The sequence below is a fragment of the Microcaecilia unicolor genome, chromosome 7, assembly GCF_901765095.1.
Source record: "Microcaecilia unicolor chromosome 7, aMicUni1.1, whole genome shotgun sequence".
Lineage (NCBI taxonomy): Eukaryota > Metazoa > Chordata > Amphibia > Gymnophiona > Siphonopidae > Microcaecilia > Microcaecilia unicolor.
In genome coordinates this window covers 125103473-125116809 of record NC_044037.1, presented here as the reverse complement: position 1 = coordinate 125116809, position 13337 = coordinate 125103473, and the positions used below count along the sequence as shown (strand labels likewise).

The following is a 13337-nucleotide window of genomic DNA, read 5'->3' as shown; positions in this document are numbered from 1 at the left end:
TTCCCCATAACAAAACCTTGTACATCCTTTACGTTACCACAGTTCCTCATACATTGGGGTGTTGTAGTGCAAATTGGGCGAAGGTGTACCAACACACCATCACAGATAAATTAGCTAAAATACGGGAGTCCTTTCTAAAAAGGAATGAGTTGCCCCTTTCATTATTTGGTAGGGGAGCCTTAGTAAAGATAGTAATACTCCCAAAATACATTATCCCTTGTAGATGTTACCCATCAGAGACAAGACAAACACATGTATCAAACAGTAGTGGGCACATTTATTTGGAGGGCCCAGAGAGCTAAAATTAGCTTCTGGATACTGACACAGAGCAAGGAAAGGAGAGGGTTAAGCTTACCAGAACCATGGGCGTAGCTACGGGTGGGCCTGGGTAGGCCCAGGCCTGCCCACCCAAGCGCACACTGAAGCAGCCCTTTTCACGTTTTCTACTGTGAATCGCGAAGCGTACCACCGCGGCAGACAGCACCGCTCAGCTGATCTCCAGGCTGCAGCCCACCTACCTTTCAGGCTTGCAGAGGCAGACTCGGCAGTGAGTCGGGCAGTCGAAATGCAGGTCGCGTCGCGCAGCTTGTTGGTTGTTCCATCCTACGTGGCAGCGGAATGATAGTATGATGTGGCTGTGCGCAGTGGTGTGCTCAGCCTCGCTCCGCTCGCCGGCTCGTGGCCATCAGGGCAGGTTTAAAAAGTAGATGCACGTGCATGCAGGGTTGAGCATGGAGCAGCTACTGCGAGCCTGACCCTGGCCTGGAAACGTGGGAAAGGTTCTTCGAGTTCCAGTCTCGGACAGTACCGAACCGTGGTGCAACTTTACTGCCAAGCAGCTGCCAGCCCAGCCCAGCCCAGCACTGCAGGTAATAAAATTTTAAATGCTTTTTTTTTTTTTACATCATAATTTTAACATCATCGTGTAACTTTTTTTTAAATTAAGTTAGCTGGGGCCTGGGCACTATTAAAATTTATTGTTGTGGAATTTCTGGGTGGGGTAAGCACTTCACTGCCTAGGGCAAAAAATGTATATATTTAATGATTAAAATATACCTTTTTTTGCCCTGCAGTGACGAGCCCACCCCCACCCAGAAGCCTACCACCATGACCAGCCAGCGTTTTGATTACTCTTTTGTAATCAAAATGATGGCTCTGGTCTGGTAGTGGGCTTCTGAATGGGGGGGAGGTAGACGTTCCACTGCCTAGGGCAATGAGGAGCCCATCCCCACCCAAAAATTCCCCAACAATAAATTTTAATAGTTCCAAGCTAGCTTAATTTTTAAAAAGTAGTCTTTCTCTCATTTTGGTGGATTTTTGGGTGGGGATGGTCTCTGCAGTGCCATGTAGGCACCGGTGGGTTTCTCTCTCTCTCTCATATATATATAGTGCCCACCCATATTAGCTCTGGGCCCAGCCAAAATGTCAGGTCTGGCTACGCCACTGACCACATCTCCATCTCTATAATGTAGCTGCATTTTTGAGATGGATATGTGGGTCCCACACCAAGGGGGGCATGCTACGCTCTCACATGCTTGTTTGATAATTGCACTGAAACATATGACACTCTGGCATGTCTTTCTTTAAGAGTGTGGCAGAGAGATCTGGAGTGGGTGGGAATCTGTAAATTGTGGCTGGACCCATTGAAAAGAGCTTGGAAATGGTGGGAAGTCAAAATAGGAAAGGGGCGTGATAATTGGGCATTTTGCCCTCTTTGGAATAACTCTGAATTTCCCCCAGGTGTGGGAGGACATAGGTGGGGTGTGGAACAGTTTAGAAAGGGCAATTATTTGGGTCACACTGAGGAATTAGGTAAGGGAAGCTTCCCTACCTTCAATGAACTAAAAAAGGGGTGGGCCACTCTGAATTAAAGGTTCTTTACATATCTCCAAATTAGACAATACTACCAGAAGAAAAGCGGCAAAATGCTGGGGAGGGGGATTCTTAAAAATAGATCATTTTCTTACATCTGTTGTCTGTGAACTCTCACCATTTGGTATTGAGTACACGGAGAGGAAAGGGAGGAGCATTTTATGCATCTCCTTGTTCGCAAATGGTCTATGGACCGAGCGGAAGCTTTTATGGCTAAGGATATGCAAGAATGTTTCTTGAATGTAGCTCAGAGTTCCAGGAATGCATAATTAAAATAATTGCAATTTAAAATCTTACACAGAACTTATGACCAGACACCAGGTATATGGGCAGGCTTGTGGGCAGGCTTACCTGTCTCTACCTACCTACCCATCCATTTACTACCCATCCATCCTTCTATTATGTTATACTTAATTTCCTACTTTACATAACAAAATTCTGTGTTACCTATTACTATGTAAGCCGCATTGAGCCTGCTTTTAGTGGGAAAGTGCGGGATACAAATATAATAAATAAATAAATGAATGAATGCCTGAAGTGCAGATGTATGAAGGGTACACTGGTACACATGCTGGTTGACTGTCATGAGTTGGGTAACTGCTGGACAGGGGTCCTGGAGATACTTATTCAAGTCTTGCAAACTTAGGTGCAATGGTCGTATGCAATACTAATTATAGAATATGCAGCCATGCTAGTTGAGCAGTGCCTCTCTCCAGAACAATATAAAATTGTCTTTATTGCCCTCTTGTTGGCAAAAAGAGGGATAATGCATTTGTGGATGGATTAATCTCCACCAGAATTGAAAGTGTGGAAAGAGAACATGAAAGAAATGGCTTAATGGGAACTCTGTGGGGAAAGCAAAAATCAGAGAGACCGGAAAACGAATTACAGGAAGCTTTGGTGCAGCTGTCTCTCTGAGATAAACTGGTTTTTGGCGGTAGGGAATGGAGGCTGTGTGGTGGGGGGAGGGGGTTACTTGTATAATAATAATTAAAAAACACTCACACACACACACCTTCAGGAACAGTCGAATTGACACACAATAAAAATCCTCCCCTCATGGGCACCGGAGAAACCACCTAGGATGCATGGGGGCTTGCAACAAAGGCACAGAATATTTGTGAACCAGAAGTAGAAATAATGCTTTCACACACATGCCATGCCATACTGTTGTACTGCTAATCTGTTTGGTCTTTTTTCTGTGTAATGCAGATTGTTTCTGAAGTTACCAATAAAAATTATATTAAAAATAAATGTCCACACTTTTCCACACCTTCTCCAGGACCTATCTTTTTTTTGTTGTTTTGTTTACCAGCCTGGCAGGAGCATAATGTCATGGTAGTATGAGCTACATTTCTGAACATTCTTGATGCGGGAATCATTGTCTGAAAGGCTTGAATCAGTTTCTTTTTTAATGTACTGTGATTTATTTAATCATGGCCGTTTATGTAAGTAAAATGCCTCATTGACTTCATTGACCTCATAGGTCTTATTTTAAGTATGCTTCAAGGATTTCTAAAATGCAGCAATGTACACAGAGGCACATTGAGCGTACCAGTAAAAGACGTGCCATGTGTTCTTATTTAGAAGGGGAACTTATCTGTTAAAACACAAGGCAACAGGGGGGATCATCACCTATTTCCAGGGTGAGACCTGCTGCAGATAGGCAGTACAGTGTCTGCATTCTACTCTGACATTAATATTTGGGCCACAAGCAAGATAAATCACTAAACAAATTACAGGAGTGTGTCACCACGGCAAGCAACAAATTGCAGTGCACATCATTCACACTATGAACTGACAATGTGGGTGAGTTCACTGGGAAGGAAGTTGAAGATTTTCTGAGATTTCATGGAGCTGATGCAGACAAGGCAGTGTCATGTTACACAGGAATATCTGTGCAAAATGAAATAGCTGAAAGGAAAAGTAGGACCCTGGGTGAGTGTATATGTGAAAAGCAAACCTAGCTCAGGGGTGATATGATACAGACGTTCAAATATTTGAAAGGTATTAATCCGCAAACAAACCTTTTCCAGAGATGGGAAGGCGGTAGAACGAGAGGGCATGAAATGAGATTGAAGGGGGGCAGACTCGAAGAATGTCAGGAAGTATTTTTTCACGGAGAGGGTGGTGGATACTTGGAATGCCCTCCCGCGGGAGGTGGTGGAGATGAAAACGGTAACGGAATTCAAACATGCGTGGGATAAACATAAAGGAATCCTGTGCAGAAGGAATGGATTCTCAGGAGCTTAGCCTAGAATGGGTGGCAGAGCTGGTGGTTGGGAGGCGGGGCTAGTGCTAGGCAGACTTATACGGTCTGTGCCGGGGCTGGTGGTTGGGAGGCGGGACTAGTGCTGGGCAGACTTATACGGTCTGTGCCGGGGCTGGTGGTTGGGCGGCGGGGATAGTGCTGGGCAGACTTATATGGTCTGTGCCAGAGCCGGTGGTGGGAGGCAGGGATAGTGCTGGGCAGACTTATACGGTCTGTGCCAGAGCTGGTGGTGGGAGGCGGGGATAGTGCTGGGCAGACTTATAGGGTCTGTGCCAGAGCTGGTGGTTGGGAGGCGGGGATAGGGCTGGCCAGACTTATACGGTCTGTGCCAGAGCTGGTGGTTGGGAGGCGGGGTTGGTGGTTGGGAGACGGGGATAGGGCTGGCCAGACTTATACGGTCTGTGCACTGAAGAGGACAGTACAAATAAAAAATGTAGCACATATGAATTTATCTTCTTGGGTAGACTGGATGGACCGTGCAGGTCTTTTTCTGCCGTCATTTACTATGTTTGCCTCATTAATTTAAGTTGGCTCACATGATAATTTGAGAGCATATGAAAATGCTTGGTTAACAGTCACATCTGTTTATTGATAAATGAAGTTATGATTTTTTTTTTTTGCTAGGGGCTAACCAACTTTCTTTGTTGATTTGTAAACATGTAACAGCACTATTTAAAAACAGTTTCCATGATTATATATCTTATCAAGGGAATTAAATACTTATTGGTTTGTCTCAGAGAGCAGTGACTCCAAATGGGCTTAGCTCTGTGCATATCATCACAGAAAATAACCTCACTAAGCTAGAGTGTATATTGGTTATGTTTTCAGTCTCTGTTGTGTAGGACTTTTGGTGTATGCAATATATCCCATAATTCCTTGTGCTTATGTTATTTTTTTTTCCTGCTGTACTTGCCTTCTCAGGCAGCTGGAGAAGTGAAAACCTTGGAGGATTTCTACAAGATGCTTCAGCAGGAACCAGACCGAGCCTTCTATGGGTAAGGGGATTGAAAGTGGCAGGGGACACTGGAAGTGTCTGCATAAGGAGGTTTTTCATAATATGATGAAAAATGTTATAGGGGTCAAAAAAGGTGTGAAGAGAAACAATTAGAAGGGCAAGAAGGAACTATGGGTGTGGGGGACCGTGGATGGAACCTGGAGCTCACATTGTTAACCCAAGCATGCTAAGTAGAAATCATGCATTTCTAACTTTCTCTGTAGCTGTCCTCAGCAGTGGTACAGCTTAAGTTTCTAACTTCATGAAAAAGATAACCAGTTTTGCTCCTGTCTAATCCCAAGGCCTGTCTGTTAGTTGAAACTGTAAAATTTGTCTACCTTTTCCTTGTTGGTCTTATCCATCTTGTTTTTAGATTTATTCACAGTTTTGATCAGTTACTACTAGAGAAGCAGTATTTGAGAGTTTTAGAATAAATAAATGGAGGTTTGTCTTAAGTTTGGGCTGCATAACATCCATGTGTCATACTCTCTATAACCTGAGAACTTGAGGCATGGAGTTAAAATTTAGAAGGTAATTTTGTAACTGGGCTTCTGTTTGCAAACGCGTTTACGGTACTGTGTAAGCCACATTGAGCCTGCAAATAGATGGGAAAATGTGGGTTACAAATGTAACAAATAAAGATAAAAAAATAAAATAAACTATTTTATGAAGACACATTAGTGCCTATGGAGCTCATTCTCAAAAGAGAAAATCATCTACAAAGTGGCATAAAGCAGCATTTGAATATTTTTCTCACCAAAAGTTCCAAATCTCTATTTTTGAAACTCATTTTCCAGATGTTTTTCTGTGCAGTTCATCTGTACTGCATCTAAATCTCAAGGGTGTGTGGTGTGGGTAAAGGCGAGATTTGGGTGTTCCTAAGACCTGGGATGTTTTTCAATCATAAAGCAAAAATGTCCAGGACAAAAACTAAGGCATTTTGAGCTAGACCTGTTTTAATAATGACTAAGCCATAAAAAAGTACCTTGAATGACCCCCCCCCCCTTACTCCCCCAGTGATCACTGGCCCGCTCCCACCCCCCTAAAAATGTATAAAAATAAAAAAAAACAGTGCATACCATCCTCTATGATAGCCTCAGATATTATAGCCAGTCCTATTAGAGCAACAAGCAGGTCCCTGGAGTTAGCCTAGTGGTCAGTGCAGTGTACTATGGAGAAGGGGACCCAGGCTTATAATCCACTCTGTTACACACGTGGTGGAAAGTGTGAACCAAAACCTACCAAAAACCTACTGTACCCACATATAGGTGATACCTGCATCCATGAGGGATATTGTAGCGGTGTATAGGTGGGTTTTGGAGGGCTTACTATACAATATGAGAGCTTAACGATGAGATGTGTACCTGGGAGCTTTTAGATCCACTGCAGTGCCCCTAGCTTGCCCCACTGCTCTGCTGGGATGTCTGTGTGGCCAGTGCATTAAGAATTACATCCCAATGGCTTGATTGTCTGTGTTTTTCATTTGGACTTTTTTTTTTTAATGGACCAAAACGATAAATACACAGAGCACAAAAACATCTAGCAAGTGGCTGTTTTTGAAAAAAAAAGATAGACTTTTTGCTGTTTCGAAAATGGCTATATTTGTTATTCGGACTCAGACTTAAACATTATATCAAAAATGCCCCTCTATATGTCTTTATAAATGTTACCACAAATTATACAGAAATCGCAGGTAAAACGAACCTACTTGTATTTACACCAGTCTTAACTTCATTCCAGAACACACCTACACCAAATGCACATATTCTTGCCATCATGTGTTCTTTTATATATTGGCTAATTTTATAAAGAAGCACAATACATATGAAAATGACTTTACAAAATTACCCTTTTATATGGCAGTTTTGTAACAGGGTACCCAAGCTATTGAAGCACATAGGCATACTTGTACCTATTTTATAAAGGCAACATATGCACCTACGCTCCTTGTATAATTTTGTTCATGTATTGTGGCTAAGAATTGGTGCTTATGTGTGTATTTTGTAACATTCACACAGGTGGCAATCTCAACTCTCTTCACCTATTCTCAGCCCCCAGGGATATCTGCAGTGTATTACCTAAAACTAGGAATTGTTTTTCTATCACCTACTTTCATGCATGCATACACTAGAACACATTTATAATGCCTATTTGAGAATGTAACATATTCTACTTCTGCAAGTTGTTTATAAAATTAACCCCCAAACCAACCCCACATGTTCTTAGGCTTTGAAGTCACATAAGCATATATGTTGCCTCTACTGTAAAAGGTAATTACGCATCTGTGTACCTTTATAAAATGACCACACTGAAAATTAGATGCAAACATTTACACTTGCTCTGAATCAGGTGCAAATAACCTGCCAAAGTTTAAATGGGTATGTGCATATTTTATAACATACATGTGTATCTGGCTTCTGCCTCTGATCCATTTAACCTGTGCCTTTGAGAAAGCATACACATGTTCCACGTTAAAGTATGCAGTATGAGGATATATTCTTAACCAGACACCTAGTTTAAGGCGCCTACTATTCTTTATAAAATACTAGCATAAGGGACTGAAAATGCACCTTCATTTAATGTGTGAGCATTTACACCAGACCCATAGCTGGCGGAAATGATCGCATCTATATTTTGCTAGAACGTGTATACTTGCACAGCTCAACTATGTCCAAATTATCCCTATGTGAAACATAGGCGCCATGCAATTCATGCATAGTTTTACACTGGTCTGTATTTTATAAGAGTTTATTTATACACTTACATTGCCCCTTAACATGCAGAAATGACTAAAATACTGATATTTACATATATTAGGCATTCATGTGTACTCTACACACTTACACCTCTGGGCACTTTTATAAGCTCCTGCTTAAGTGTATAAAACATTATTCTACACACTGAAGTCAGTTATAAAATCATTCCCTTAATCTATATCTCTTCCTGAATGTCACAAAGTCAGATTAAAAGATCAGAGGAAATTACAGGTTTTTAAGGCATTTAACCTTTCAGACACAGAGAAGTTACATTTTGCAGTATCTTGGAAGCTGAAAGCTAGATGTGGCTTTTCATATCTATAATTATCACCTACAGAAGAACTTGAGAGCTGCAGTCAGGGCTTCAGCCTATGTAGCTTCCCAGGACTGCAGCAATAAAAATAAAATTGTATGTGGCTCTGGGTGAGTGTATATCTGTGAGTGGGGATGGCTTTATCTGCATTTATTGTATTTGAAATTTTAGAAACCCATAACCTCATCATTATCTATTTTTGATGAGTTTGACTAAAATATTAAAGTGGGTTTGGGGAGGAGAGGAACAAAAACGGATTAGTAATTCTTTTCTAGTGAATGATCCCATCAGGTGATGAGTGTTTGTTCTGACTTCAAGCTCATATCTTCCTCAATTCAACAATAATAAAATACTCAGCTGTTGCAGATTGAAAATATTTATTTGTTTATTTTATTACATTTGTATCCCACATTTTCCCATCTATTTGTGGGCTCAGTGTGGCTTACAATACATTGTAAATGATGGGAGTACAAATTGTTACAATTCAGTTATGGATTACATTGTGATAAGTTATGCTAAGACAAAGTCAAAATATCATTAAGGGAACAGAACAATGGAAAAGAGCAATGGAACATTGGAAAGAAACAATGGGAACTGATAGAGCAACAAGACAATAACAAGAGAACATTCGGTGTAACGTTTTCTGTGAGTAAAAGTGTGAATGTGGTGACATTACGGGGGATAAGAATTCAGAAGAGAGTGTATTGATGCATTGCTGAACAGTGAGTGTGGACTTCATGTGTTTTCATCCTTTCCATAAATCTTATCAAAAAGATGAGTCTTCAATAGTTTGCGGAAGTTGGTCAGTTCGTAGATCGTTTTCAGGTTGCGTGGTAATGTGTTCCAGAACTGCGTGCTCATGTAAGAAAAGGTTGATGCTTGCAGCGCCTTGTATTTTATGCCTTTGCAATTAGGGAAGTGGAGGTTGAGGAAAGTTCGGGATGATCTTTTAGCGTTTCTGGGTGGTAAGTCTATTAGATCAGACATGTAGGCTGGGGCTTCACCGTAAATAATTTTGTGGACTAATGTGCATACTTTAAAAGTAATGCGTTCCTTAAGTGGGAGCCAGTGTAGCTTCTCTCGTAAGGGTTTTGCACTTTCGTATTTTGGTTTTCCAAAGATGAGTCTGGCTGCTGTGTTCTGGGCTGTTTGAAGTTTCCTCAGTATTTGCTCTTTGCAGCCTGCGTACAGTGAGTTGCAGTAATCCAGATGGCTGAGCACGAGGGATTGCACTAGGCTGCGAAAGACTGATCTAGGGAAGAATGGTCTTATTCTTTTCAGTTTCCACATGCAGTAGAACATCTTTTTGGTTGTGTTATTTGCATGAGTTTCGAGTGTTAGATGGCGGTCAATAGTGACTCCAAGGATTTTTAAAGTTTCTGAGATTGGAAGGTTTAGTTTTGTTGTGTTTATGGCGGTGAATTCATTCGTGTTGTATTGGGAGGTAAGTATCAGGCATTGATTTTTTTCTGCGTTTAGTTTCAGTCGAAATGCATCTGCCCAGGTGTTCATGATGTGTAGACTTTGGTTAATTTCATTGAAGATTTCTTTAATGTCTTGTTTGAAAGGGATGTATATTGTTACATCGTCGGCGTATATATATGGGTTGAGGTTATGATTTGACAGGAGTTTTGCCAGTGGGATCATCATTAGGTTAAAAATGGTTGGTGAGAGAGGTGATCCTTGCAGTACTCCACATTCAGGTGTCCATGCAGCAGACGTGGTTGAATTTGATGTGACTTGATATGAACGCAGGGTTAAGAACCCCTTGAACCAGTTTAGGACATTTCCTCCGATGCTGAAATATTCAATATGTGTAATAGGATTCCGTGGTCAACCATGTCGAAGGCACTTGACATGTCAAATTGTAGGAGGAGTATATTGTTGCCGGTTGCAATCATTTGTTTAAATTTAGTCATTAGGGTGATTAATACTGTTTCTGTGCTATGATTTGACCGGAATCCTGATTGGGCATCATGCAGTATTGAGAACTTGTTTAGATAGTTTGTGAGTTGTTTTGTTACCATCCCTTCGGTTATTTTAGTTATTAGTGGTATGGATGCTACTGGTCTGTAATTGGTTATTTCGTTTGCGCTTTTCTTTGTGTCTTTGGGTATTGGGGTGAGTAAAATTTTTCCTTTTTCCTTTGGGAAAAGTCCGTTCTGTAGCATGAAGTTTACGTGGTTCGTTAGGTCTATTATGAATTGTTGAGGAGCTGATTTCATGAGGTTGTTTGGGCAGATGTCAAGTTTGCAGTAGGATTTGGCAAATCTTTTAAGTGTTCCAGAGATGAGGTCTTCTGATAGTAATTCATATTCGGTCCAGGTTCTGTCTGCTGGGTATATTCCGTGTTCTGGGTCAAGAGTATTCAATAGTGCTGGCGGGTATTTTAAGTCGTAATTGTATAATTTTCTCCTTGAAGTATTTCGCAAGGTTGTCAACATCTGGTATGTCTTTGCTGTTGTTTGTGACTGGTGTGGTGTCTAACAATTTATTCACCAGGTAGAAGAGTTTGTGTGTGTCTTTGTAGTTTGGTCCTATCATTGTTTTGTAATGTAGTCTTTTAGTCTGTTTTATGGTATATTTGTATTTCCTCCGAAGTAGTTTCCAGGCATTTAGTGTTTGTTCATCTTTCTTTTTGTTCCATGCGCGTTCTAGTTTCCTGACTAGTGTTTTAAGTTTTTTCAGCTCTTCGGTGAACCATGGATTTGATTTTTTCCTATGTGATGTTCTGGTTTGAATTGGGGCGATTTTGTCTAATGTTGTTGTGCATATATCGTCCCATTCTTGTAGGAATTGGATGGTGTCAGCATTTGTTGACCATTCGTTCTGGTAGATCTGTTGCCAGAATATTGTGGGGTCTATTTTTCCTCTCGTGGTGTATGTTGTTCGCTCATGTTTGTTGATTGCTTTATGGTGGTCTGACCATAGTGTAGGTGTCCATCTTGTGTCAGTGAGTAGGATAGTTGAGTCTGGGTCGAATTTATGTGTAATGATGTCTAGTGTATGTCCTTTTGTGTGTGTTGGTTGCGTGTTGGGTGCGTGCAGATCCCAGAGTTTTAAAAATTCTTTGCATTCTTGTGTGCCTGTTGAGGTGTCGTCTTCAAGGTGTAGGTTGATGTCTCCTATTATAAGGATGTTTGAGGCAGAGACACATGTGTTCGAGATGAAGTCCATAAGTTGTGTTTGGGAGTTTTGCCATTTTCCTGGTGGCCTGTAGAATAGGATTGCATTAAGGTGTCCTATTAGGTTTGGATGATTGATTCTTGTCGAAGCGATTTCAAGTTGTGGTGAGGTGGATTCACCCGTGGTTGTGATGGTGAATTCGGGTTTGTAGATTATGGCTATTCCGCCCCCTCTTTTTCCATTTCTTGTCCAGTGGGTGATTTTGTAATCTGGTGGGCGTGTCTCTAAGATGGCGGGGTCTATTGTTGCAAGAGATGGTATTGTCAAGAAGTGAATGTTGCCCTACTTGGACCTCCCCACAGGGGCAGAACTACACATGCACATCATTCTCAGCTTGTAGGGAAGAAGGAGAAGTCTGGTTTTGTTTGTTATGACATAGCTGCCTACATGGCTCTTAACATAAGAATTGCCAGATTAAAAAAAAAAAAGAAAAAAAAAAAAGAATTGCCAGATTAGTTAAGACAAATGGTCCATCAAGCCTAGAAACCTATTTCTAACAATGGCCAAGTCAGGTTTACAAGTACATGGAAGGGATCCCAAGTAATAGATAGATACCATGCTACATGCCCTTTTCCCAAGTCTACCTTTTTTCTATATGTATATACTTTTAAACACGTTCACATTTCATAAAATGTGACAGGTAAGAAAGAATTGCACTGAAAAGGAAAAAAGTACACTTCTTAGAATACAATAAATTCCATTTGACCCATAATGGAAAAAAGCAAGGACGACCCTGATGAACACTTGGACGTTTTCACCTGGACGTGTTTTTTTTATTGAATAAGGCACAAAAAGGTGCTCGAAATGACCAGATGACCTCCCATTACATCCCCAGTGGTCACTAACCCCTTCCCACCCTCAAAAAAACATCTTTAAAAATATTTCGTGCCAGCCTCAGATGTCATACTCAGGTCCATGACAGCGCATGTAGGTCCCAGGAGCAGTTTTAGTGGGTACTGCAGTGCACTTCAGACAGGCGGACCCAAGCCCATATCCCCCCTACCTGTTACATTTGTGGAGGAAACAGCGAACCCTCCAAAACCCACCACAAACCCACTGTACCCACATCTAGGTGCCCCCCTTCACCCGTAAGGGCTATGATAGTGGTGTACAGTTGTGAGTAGTGGGTTTTGGGGGGCTCAGCACACAGGGTAAGGGAGCTATGTTCCTGGGAGCGTTTTATGAAGTCCACTGCAGTGCCCCCTAGGGTGCCCGGTTGGTGTCCTGGCATGTCAGGGGGACCAGTGCACTACAAGTGCTGGCTCCTTCCACATCCAAACAGCTTGCATTTGGACGTTTTTGACATGGATATCTTTGGTTTTGAAAATCGCCGAAAGTCAAAGACGTCGAAATTTAAGGACGTCCTTGAATTTGGCCGTCTCTGACGGTATTTTCAAAACGAAAGATGGACGTCCATCTTGTTTCGAAAATACGGTTTTCCCCACCCCCGGATTTCGACGTTTTGCAAAGACGTCCAAATCACAACTTGGACGTTTCTTTCAAAAATGCCCCTCTGTGTAACTTTGTAAGTCTATGTGCTTTGAAAATGAGCAATCAACCAAAAAAAAGAGTGGAAAACCAACTCACTTCACAAAAACCTTTTTTGTTAATTTTTATAAAAGAAATTTTTGTTAAATTTAGTTTGTAATGTGATTAACTTTGTTCAAACATGCTCTCATAAAAACAGCTTTCACTTGAAACATGAAAAAATGTTGCTAAACAGCTGAACTTAGCTTAAGGCAGTCGAACGATCCTGGATGATCCCAACAGGGACCTGTTTCACCACTCGGCTTCCTGGAAGGATTTGATTTACTGTCAATGTAGCAACTGTGAGTAAAACAAAATAACAGCTGAAAAGAACAAAGGTGAAAAGCAACGCAGCTTATGAGAGCTTATCACATAAAGTACCTCCATACTGTCAAGGATTGGATCTGTCACATCAGA

The 13337-nt window shown here is 41.4% G+C and overlaps 1 protein-coding gene across 1 annotated transcript in view; it reads left to right on the top strand.

Moving 5' to 3' along the window:
• The window catches only part of PELO (pelota mRNA surveillance and ribosome rescue factor), a 368678-nt gene that overhangs the window by 251697 nt on the left and 103644 nt on the right, over positions 1–13337 (top strand). Inside the window, 1 exon segment of the mRNA XM_030210814.1 lies at positions 5066–5139. Within this exon segment, the coding sequence (XP_030066674.1) occupies positions 5066–5139 (74 nt within the window).